Genomic DNA, 11,232 nt, shown 5'->3' with positions numbered 1-11,232 from the left:
GAGGCAAAATATGCGCACAAGGTACCTAATGGTAACGCATCAAACAGCTCACAGCCCCAATCCTTTATTACACGCATATAGCGTGGAAAGATGAATTACTCACGCTCTAAGTGGGCACGGAATACGAACCGCTTCGCAGCGCAGCCGGCTCCGTAAGACAGACGCCATGGAAATGAGCGGATGTGACATCATGGGTTATAGCGGACGTGACGTCATAGATGAACGTAGACATTTCGGGCACCTTTCGTCTGCTGTGCCCCGGGCACAGCGGACACGGCCTACTTTATTTCTGTTACAACTATAGACACACCCGTAATTTTTAGGGATTCTTGCTTATTGAGCTTTCTATCAAAATTTTGGAAGGTACTATAATTTTACCGGGTTTTACGCAATGTTGTACGTAACTACGACCGTCGTAAAAACATGGTCAAACTATAAGCGATTTTGGCGCCTCTTCTGGTAAATACATGCAGGTTCTGTGGTTCTTTATTCTATGGGTTCTGTAACATACAAAATGGACGATTTCGTATTTTGACACATTTGGTGCGGTACTTTTGAGTTTTTTGCCCCCACCGGCTGAAAACAGAATGTCTGATGCGTGCGAACTTTTATTCTTTGACACATTTTCACACGAAAGCAATGAGGTAAGCACTGCATGAATCAAGCACGTTATTATAATAGTTGGAATTAGAACACAGTGTCCTCTCTTCGTTGTGTTCAAGTGTATTGATTTGATTGATCCTTGTGATGCTTCTAAGTCAGCGTGTTCACCGCAGTCCATTCATTATTTTTGGCATAGCCGTTAAGGGTTCCTAGATCACATCTTTATAATTGCTCGATCGTTCTCAGTTTTCATAGCGTTCGAGAATAAAATTCGGCAACTTATTGGGAGTGTTCAGTTTGAAATGTTTTTCGTGAGCCTGATATTCTGGTCACACGGGGCACTTTCGATCTCCATCGAGCCCGATTGAGATCGAATTCCTCGATTGCCATTGGATCCTTTCCCCAGCTTGGAGCCAATCGCGATCGAGAAATTCGGTCCTTATCCAGCTCAATCGTGATCTAATACCGGTGTCACACGGCCACTTTCGATCGCGATCATGTCCGATCCGGATCGAAATTCTCGACCGCGATTAGCTCCCTCGCGCAGCTTGCGCAAAGCAACAAATCGCGACCGAGAGTTTCGATCCGGATCGGGCTTCATCGCGATCAGAAGTGCGCCGTTTGACAACCGTATTAAGTGCCCTGTGTGGGCCGGGTGTGTGATATATAAGCGATTCGGGGCGGACCGCATTGACAAACGGATTTAGTTTTGTATCGTTAAATGATTGCAGCGTACTTCGCATATTAAATAACATCAAGCATCTATTAGTTTAAGATATATCCAATGCATGATGAACAACAACACTTTAGGTTTTACTGCAGTTGTGTAATTCATGCTCTTCGAATGACGCTCAGCCATGTCGTGTGTAGAAACGACCTCCTCGAATACGAAGCACAAATATTAAAGTAGTTTTTAGTGAGCCTCTTGGAAAACTTTGTTTGTTTGCTACGTTTAATATTGCAACATAAATAGGGTCCATCATTCTCCGGTTTTATATTTCTCTAAAAATTTTGAGGATAAATATGGATGTTACTTTTAAAGAAAAACTGGGGAGGATTCGGGATTTTTGTTGCCTGGCAGCCTAAAGTTCAGGATTTTCCTGGTCACTCTCACAATCAATTAACAGAGGCAATGGTTTCCTTTTGGAAACAAACATTTTATTCAAATAAGTGAAGTCACTCAGAGAAACATATAATGACAAAAAGAGCTTGCAAATTGTGTGATGAACTCATACACACACACACACACACACACACACACACACACACACACACACACACACACACACACACACACACACACACACACACACACACACACACACACACACACACACATATATATATATATATATAAACAAAGCATTGCCAAGTATGTATCTGTTTGTTGTTTTTACTTATGTGGTTCCTCGGTGGCAGGCATTATAGGCACTTTTTAAATGAAGTACATAAGCAAAAACAACACATAGATACATACTTGGCAATGCTGTGTTTACTTTGTTCTCTGCTCTTTAACAAAGTAAAAGAAAAAACACACAAATAGTAGTGTATACGGGCATGCTTTGCAAGAGACATGATGATTTTCCTTATCATACAAGTAAGCCCTTGTTCACATACATCATCATTTATCACCAGCTGGTGATTTGACAACACCCCAGTTGGGAAAACGCCCTCTCAACGTCACAGCGACTGTTAGCAATGCAATGTCAGCGCTGTGTTCGTTAGCTTTGGGTAGGGGGTGGTGTCATCTTGCCATTAGGCCAGCATGTGAATGCTGTTCTCGGTGCCTTGTTCTAGCAGATATTGTTCAAATTCATCCTTTAAAGAATGTACATCAGTATCGGCTTAAAATGGCAGAGGGATGTAATTAATAAATGATTGATTAAGCTGGCCTTTTCAACCGGAATCCTAAGCCGTGCTGGGTCCCCATTCATTACCCTGTTTGTCATCTTTATCGTTGTCATTTCACTTCAATGTCCTGGCCCACTCCGTGCTGATTTTATTGCAAAATTTCTCATAATATGATATATCTGTTGCAAAATACGATATATCACGACCTCTTGCTCACACAAACTGAGCAGTGTTCATTGCTTTTGTAACACCTGCATTTTTTTTTACTCTTTGCGAAAGGACAGAACTCAGTGGCGGAATCAGGTTTAACTCGATTTTTGTGAAACTTGTTTGGAGTGCAAAGGTCGGAAAATATCAGCGGAATGAAAGACCCTAAATATTAAAGTGTGAAACCACTTTCATTGTATTTACTGACATAGTGTACAGCACTTTTTATTGCAGTTTAAGTAAGCCTTATGTGACAGTGAGAAAGCAGAGTTTTGCTAATACTGGAGTACATCATTGGCTTACATAAAAGCAGTATGTGGTAGTGCCAAAATATAGCTTTGAAATCAGGGTAAGGAATTACAGGATACCTAGGCAATATGTTGAACATCCAAGAGGTGCTCCATGCGATAGCATTTTAACCCCTTCCATGCCTTGCACGAGCTGGGTTTATCCATGCCTTTCTGGTAAAAATGGCCAAGGATGAGCTCAGCTTGTCAGTAGTACTTTGCATTTTCTAGCCAAGCCATGGAAGAGCCCAGTTTTCTCTCAGTGCTTAGTCGTGTTTGGTAGATGGCAGTCCGCAAACCACAAGACAGCACTAGCAGAAGCGAATTTATACTCTCTGAGGAGGTAGAACATGTTTGAAGCTGGTGCTTGTAAAAATAATTTGGCCATTTTTGGTAAGCATTTCGGATAATAGCGTGGCATAGAAGGGGTTAAATGTGCACTTGGGCAAAATTTCTGTATTCATTGAATGCACCGAGTCTGTCATGGATATTGACGTCACCCTTGTTCATTGAGCTCAATTACAGCCTACTTTGACTCTTTATTCCAAGGCAACTGGAGAGCCCTTTGCTCTGCATTTTCAAGGATATGGGGCCTGGATATAATACCTTAAATGAAGAAATAATGAAAACAATTAGCAGAAATGGCACACCATTAATCCCGCTCTTATAAGTGCCATTTATTAGTAAAAAATAGCATAACTGAAGGGATCCTTTTATTCCCTGCATTTTTGCCAACTTGAAAGACTGTGGCTATCATGCTGGATATGGTGTAGGGCCTCTAATGTCATATTTGATGAAGGAAATGTTCCTTTAACTGCTTCATAGGCTGCGACTCCAGCTTGTATATGCTAATAAAGGGAAAATGAGACGTCCACCCAATTGTAGCAATTGCTACAAAGGAAACCGATATATGGGGTCCTTGAAAGAAAAGCCTTGCAGTTGAAGAAAAATTCGTCCTGGGCCTGGACTCGAATCCAGGACCACCGCCTTTCCAGGGCAGCCGCTCTACTATCTTAGCTGACCAGGAAGCTAGCAGCGGCAGGGTGAAGTTGAACTTATCAACAACTCGAAGCAAAGGCAAGAGTTTGTCGTAATAGTTCTGCAGAAACCCGCAAGGTGGAGAGAATTAATTAAGGAAGGGAAAATAAGGCACCTACCCAATCATAGCAATTGCTACAAAGGAAACTCATACGGGTTCCTTGAAAGAAAAGCCTCGCATTTTCCCTTTATTGCGTCAAGCAAGGCAAACGAATACAGGGTCTCTCCTGAAAGTAATGTCGGTAAGGCCATTAAAAATCATTTATTGAATTTATCGTTACAAGTGTTTAATCGTTACATCGACTCCAGCGAGACTTCCAGCTCTCGAATGCGTTGCGGTAGACCTCCTCCGGAATGGCCTTTAATGCTGCAGTGCAAGCTGCTTTGATCCTGTCCACTGTCCCAAAATGCTTGCCTTTCAGAGGTGTTTTGAGGCGTGGAAACAAAAAAAAAAGTTGGGGGGAGCCATGTCCGGGCTATATGGGAGCTGGGGGAGTGTTGGCACCCCTGCTTTAACCAGGTAGTCGGTGACGATGAAGGCACTGTTGTGGGCTGGCGCATTATTGTGGTGCAACTTCCAGTTGTCTGCAATGTCTGGCCGGATGCGTTGAACCCTGTGTTTCAGTATTTTGAGGACTTTCACATAAAATTTGGAGTTCACAGTGGTTCCAGGTTCCAGGTGTGATGAACTAGTCCGTGGATGTAAAAAAAAAAAAAAAAAAGCGATGAGCATCATCTTGTTCTTTGATTTGCTCATCCTGGCTTTCTTCTGGAGAAGGGACGAGTGCGTGTGCTACTCCGATGATTGCCTTTTGGTCTCCGGGTCATATTGAAATACGCAAGTCTCGCCACCTGTAATGACATTGTCCAAAAATTTTCGATCACGTTTGCACATGTTGAGGTTTTCTTGGCACGTTTCAATGCGGTGTGACTTTTGGTTGTCAGTGAGCACTTCTGGAACCATTTTCGCGCACACCTTCCGCATGCCGATATCGTTTGTAATGATTTCATGAACTTGAGTTTTCGGAATGTTTAACATGTCGGCCATTCAACGGACACTTCATCGTCGGTCTGAATTCAACAGTTCCCTCACTCACGTCACATTGTCAGCCGTGGTGGTCATGGATGGCCGTCTGGCGCGGTCCTCGTCGTCGACCTCTTCCCGGCCTTTCGAAAAGGCCTTGTGCCACTGAAACACTTGCCGATCTGACAGGGCATGTTCTTTGTAAGCAGTCTTGAGCATAGTAACAGTTTCCACAGCAGTTTTGCCAAGTTTTACGCAAAACTTGATCGCAAATCTTTGTTCTAATGAGCGCTGCATTTTTATTTGCACAAGAATAAAAAACAATTCTCACAGACAGGCCTGTCCTACACTCTCCAATGTTCGGAGCACACTGCCATGCAGCATGCGGCACGTGGTCACGATGTTATCGCCCTTGGACTTTATATGGAACATGAGGGCGACGGTGACGGCAGGAATGCGCCTGGACTGTCCACATGATTGCTATCGCAATAATATAATAAGAGTGTCCGGCAACTGAAGCGTCCTGTGGCCCTTTACTTTCCGCAAAAGAAGTAATGAAATCGAACTTTCACCATGCGGCAATTCGCTGCGCCACAACAATGTCTTTTTTTTTCTTTTGTGGGGCTGGAACACCAAAATGAAAAAAAGAAGAAACACAAAGGAAAGCATGTTGGCCACAATCGAATGCCTACTTTGGACACCTAATGTGTCCACTGAAGGAATATTGAAGAAGACGTGAGACGCTTGACCCACAGAGAACCATACGTATACTGCTCGGTATCCTACACCGGCGAGGCAAGACTTTCCGGAGAGGTTGCACTCAAGTGAACATGTAGCAATCCGTCGAGTCCCCACAGTAATGGTGGTGAGCGACCATTGTTTCTTTTACTCGTCTGCTAGCCACAAAGCATCCAAAACTCTGCCAGGCAAAATCCACTCGGCCAGCCAAAACCAACGTGCACCGAAGTGCACCGTGCGGTGGTCGAGGCAACACGAGAAAAACGCATGCGCTGTGACTGGCTCTGGCAGCCCGTGGGTAGCAAGAACAATATTGAAGAGGCTCAATTTGTCCTTGTGAATAAAAGTCAAAGTATAAAAATAAATAAGAATGTAGTTTGCTGGCTTTAGTGTTTTGACATGGATTCTTTGGCGCAGGTGAAAAAAATTTTGATATTATTTTCTGTGACATGATGGCGCAAATGAACCACCACAACGCTTCGTCTCATCGGACCTCGCTGCGTGTTTTGTCAACTTGTCTGATTGTGTGTTGATTTGGCTTGTCTCGTTGTATGGTCCGATGTACGACTTTAGAAAACTTGATGCACATTTGGCGTCAAATGTTTATAACAGCATTAACCCACAAAGTTCCAGAATTGAAAATCTAAAGCACAACTTTGGAAATGTCAATGCAGCTTTCACATCAAAAGTTTATGAGAACTTTATACCCATAAAGTTTCGGAATTGAAATCGATGCACTCTGTAGATTACGCGGCCTCCACGAGATTCCGCTACGAGCCTAGTCACCATCAAAACGCCCTTGAAACTTTGTGCTCGGATGGGGCTTCCTCCTTGCGTTATGTGACTCTCGGTGCATGGGCGTTGCCATGAAATCCAGCCCGATTTCACAATGTTCGCGCTGAAAATTCTTTTCGAACGGGAAAAAGACATTCTAGAGAAAATCCAGAATGATTTCTGGTGCCGGGGGTTGTTTTGGTCGGCGGTGCATGACAGCGTGAAAGAATTTGGGGGGGGGGGGGAGCTGAAGCCCCATAACCCCCCCCCCCGGCTAAGCCCCTGATGGCCTTCTTTGTTGAATGAAAAATTACACATTACCAGGAGGAAATATTGAGTTCTCTTTGCTGTTATGGCCCTGTATGAGTCTGCAAGCGAGCGACTACAAAATACTAAGGCAGTATTGTCTGTGTGCATCAAGACTGAAGCATTGTGTAGCGCCTTTGGGAGATGGTTCATATTTATAGAAGACAAAAGATGCCCCAGTACACAAAGCCTTAAGGAACACCACAGGTTGTATTTCGATATCTGGATTGAAAGTTTGGAGTACTAATTTTTGCTTATCAGGCAAAAAATAATTAAGATACTGGGACTTATCTACAACATCATAGTTCTTTTTAGCTTATCTGCGAAAATAGGATGATTGATGGAATCAAATGCTCTTTATTGTCTGACAAAATAAACATAACAATTGTGTTATTGTGAAAGTAATTATTAATAATTTGTGAAAGAGTTATTATTGTGGTAGATGTAGACTTGTTTAGAACAAAGCCATGTTGCTGTGGGCACATTGTTATTTTCTTTTAGAAACTTCAATTGCAGCATTAGTAATTTTTCAAATGCAGTGATAATTATGCTTAATACTCACATAGGTCTGTAACTTTTTGGATAATTTCAATCTCCTGATTTTTATACTGGCACTACTTTGGCAATCTTCAGCATGTCTGGATATGAACCAGTAGTAATTGCTCAATTGAATATGTCACAAAGTGAAGCACTCGGGCTACCAATATGTGTTTTAGTAGCTTGGTAGGTATGCCATTTTATGAACAGCTGCTTCGTTTTCAGGCATTTTGGTTACAATTGTTGCTACCTCATTGAGTGACAGTATCAGTGTTAAAAATAGTTCCAGTGCCTTGGTGTAAATTTGGAATCACCCAGACACAAACAATTTTGCCACTGATGCTTTGTTTTATATCAAAGAAATAGTCATTAAAATTATTAGAAGAGGCACTTGAGAGTTGACTTCTTTCTGGCCTTAACAAACTAGATCTGTAATAATCCTCCATACATTTGATTATCTTCTCCTCTCTTTACGGCTTACTAGATTAAAGTGGTTCTGCCTTTTTGCATTCCTCATCATTGTAACTGATTAAGTTATTTAATACTTCAAATGTTTGTTGTAGTACATGCTTATTCTTTCTACATCTATTGTATGGTACATCTATTGTTTCATCTATATATGTACATATCCTTTTGATTCAGTATGTGGAGTACTTCGTTTGTCATTCGGGGACATATTCCATGTTCATAGTTGTGTGAGGAACTCGCACGTTGATCGTTTAATGGCATAATAAAATTTTTAAAAATTCTCTTTCCACATGCAAGTTGTCATACAAATTCTCATAATTTACTTGCTCGAGTACTCTTTGTATACCTGAGTAATCAGTTCTAGTTGCCCATTTTATGTGCTCCTTGTACCGAAACTTTCTGTGTTGGTATGGCAAGCACACAAAACCTGGACAATGATCAGCAATTGTGACAATACAGACTCCATCAGAAGTATTCATGTCATTATTGCATAAGATGTAATCAATTAATGATGCTGAAAATTCAGTTGAGTTGGTTCAAAGGTCACATTGATTAAATGAAATGACTGCAGTAACAATGTGTAATAGGGATATTCAATGACCTTTGTTAAGAAGAAGGGAGTTAGTATTTTTTGTAACCTTGCAGCTGTTCACACGAACATGGCTATTTATTTTATTTCTTGCAGGAAACAAACTTGGACTTGGTTCAGTTCCCAAGGCCTGTCTACATTCATGAAATTCGGATTATTCCATTGGGAACAAGAGTGCAGGCTGATTTTCCTGGCGGTCATAGGCTGGGGTGAGCTTCATATAAATGGCTATATATATATAATTACATATACTTATGCTTATTTATAAGCTGAAACTATAAATGTTAAAAGAGTGCCCACAGAATGTTTAGTTTTTCTTTAAAGAGGCCCTGAAACATTTCTTGAATATAGAAAAAAAAAAGAAGTTGCAGATTTGTTAACGGGGCTCCTGTGAACATGTCAGCCACATATTAATGGACTGCATGCAGCAGGGTATTTACAATCTTCTGTTAAAAGCAGTGAACAAATGCTTGCGCGTCTGCGATGTCATCACCTAAAGCAGTTGGCTGACCAACTCTATCGACTGATATTGTGATCGCGAGAATGTTCTCAGTAATACAAAATTGTTAATTTCGAGTTAAATAAATGAAAAATACAGTAATCCCTCATTATAACGAAGTCAGCAGGATGGCAAAAAAATTCGTTATAAGCAATAATTCGATATAAGCGACCACTCGAGAAAAGCTAAAGCATTTCAGCTTTAATTGAGCCACAACTGCGAGGAAGTCAAAATACAATGTATTCAGTGAAGCAAAACTTTATTCAGGTGCAAAAAAGGCAGTGAGCTTTGACTGTTTCAAGTTCTTACCGGGTGGGAGCAACCCCTGCTCTATTTTGATCAAGCATTGCATGAAGCTGTGGTCACTGCCCATGCATTCAACCTTATTTCGCAGCAGGCATAGGTACTCCTGTGTCTGCACCATAGTTGGCACTTCGTGTGGCTCTTCGTCCGCCGGCTCTCCGTCCTCATCGGGGCCACCAACAGTGTCAATTATCTCTGCATCCGTCGCTGGGGTGACCAGGGGAGCAGCAGCGTCAGCCAACGCGAATTTTTTGAAGTTGCCTTCTACCTCTTGGCCAGCACTTTTATGAACAGCCTCGTGCAGATCGCTGCAAGTCTGGCCATCGTCAGGCTGGTCATCTTCAGTGTCGCTGACGATATCGCGGGAAATGCCGGCGTGTGCAAAGCAGTTGGCAACCTTCGAAGGTGCGAGTTCTTTCCATGAAAAGTTCAGCAAATGTTTTGCACCAAGCAAATCAGTGTTGTACCCCTTGCTGGCGTCATACGCTGTGAGCATGTGCTGCAAAAAAGCCTTGCGCTACAGCTTCCGAGTGGTCTCAATGATACCCTGATCCATCAGTTGCAGTACCATGGTTGTGATTGCAGGCAAAAATTCCACAGTGATTGCTTTGAGGTTATCGATCTTCCTGTGGCTCAGACAATTGTCGATTATGAAAAGCACTTGCTGATTCTTTGCTTCGAACCGTCTATCCAGAGGGTGCACATAGTCTTCAAAAACAGCAGCAGTCATCCATGCTCGCTTGTTACTTCTGTAGATGCATTCCTTGGGAATGGTTGCATTTTGGAAGCACCGCGACTTCTTCACCTTCCCCATTGTCAAAAAGGGAAGCTTGTCCTCACCTGTTGCATTGGCACCATACAGCACCGTGACATGCTCCGTGCTCTGTTTTCCTCTGAATGAGGATCCGCCAGCGGTAGTGAATGTGTGATTTGGTCGCATGTTGAAGAAAAATGCAGCCTTATCTAAGGTGTAGATGTCTTTGTCTTCATACTTTTCAAGTAGAGCTTGGAGCCGATGTTGGCGCCGTACATCTACACTGTCACAGTTCATGGCTGTGCTTTCACCAACGATCGACTTCGAGGTCACGCCGTGTCATTTCTTGAACTGCTCAAGCTCTTGAACAGCTCAAGCCAGCCATTGCAGCACTTGAAATCTTTATGGCCCATTTGGAGGGCGAGAGCTTTGGCTTTTGCAGTAAGTGCAGGTCCATGTACGGGGAGATTTGCACTTCTGGCATTCATCAGCCACTGTAGAAGTGTGCCTTCCACTTTGGGGTATTTCGAATTGTGATTCCTCTTTCTCTTCGCCGAGAAGCTCTTTTCAAAGCAACCCACCACATCTTCCTTGTTTTTCAATACAGTTGATAAAGTAGACGGCAGTATGCTGAATTCCTTCGTGATGTCAGTATTCTGCAGGCCGCCTTTTTCCGCTTTTATCAGCAGAACTTTCTGCTCCAAAGTCAGACACTTTAGCCTGGAGACTGACGGAGCCATTTATCTCTGTAGACAACAAAACCACACGCGACGCACGCCTAACGAAGCACTCCGAATAACACACAGTCACATGGCCTGCAGCACGGACCCAATTGCATGCATTGTCGGGGCTCAAGTCACTGAACGCGGTGGGCAATGCAGAAGACAGAAGCTTCGAAATGTCAGGGCATCTCGCTTTCCTTGTCAGTGTGCGCTGGTGATGGCGACAGTTGCAATGGCGGGCTTGGCATCGGCTTCAAATGTAGTGGAACAAAGTCGAGCGGAGTTGTGGAGACCAAGAAACAGGAACCATGCAAGGGCACCCGTTGGTGGAAGATTGTGCTTGGGAGGGCAGGCTGGAAGAAGCAGCTTTGGAGGAGCAGCGACGTCGAAACTGGCAGTGAGGAGGCGAGGAGTTGGCATGAAGGCGCGTGAGAGGAGTGACTGCCGTTCAAACGGCTTGCAGACTGGCGAGCGAATGAGGAGGAGAAGGCATTGGCTGCTTTTGTAGGGGAGGCCATGGAAGACTATGAGA

At 43.1% G+C, this 11,232-nt stretch overlaps 1 protein-coding gene across 7 annotated transcripts in view; it reads left to right on the top strand.

Moving 5' to 3' along the window:
* The first annotated feature begins 385 nt into the window (after nucleotides 1-385).
* Nucleotides 386-11,232, top strand: part of vir (VIR_N domain-containing protein) — a 372,111-nt gene continuing 361,264 nt past the window's right edge. For 2 of the 7 annotated variants that reach the window (XM_075698519.1, XM_075698512.1), the window contains exons 1-2: nucleotides 386-644; nucleotides 8,519-8,631. In XM_075698519.1, the coding sequence (XP_075554634.1) occupies nucleotides 588-644; nucleotides 8,519-8,631 (170 nt within the window). In that variant the 5' untranslated portion in view covers nucleotides 386-587. The remainder of the gene's footprint in view (nucleotides 645-8,518; nucleotides 8,632-11,232) is intronic. The other 5 variants (XM_075698531.1, XM_075698493.1, XM_075698501.1 and 2 more) reach the window with 5 other exon arrangements.

This window comes from Dermacentor variabilis, chromosome 1, assembly GCF_050947875.1.
Source record: "Dermacentor variabilis isolate Ectoservices chromosome 1, ASM5094787v1, whole genome shotgun sequence".
Lineage (NCBI taxonomy): Eukaryota > Metazoa > Arthropoda > Arachnida > Ixodida > Ixodidae > Dermacentor > Dermacentor variabilis.
The sequence above is the reverse complement of the archived record's forward strand: the minus strand, read 5'-3'. Positions and strand labels throughout refer to the sequence as shown.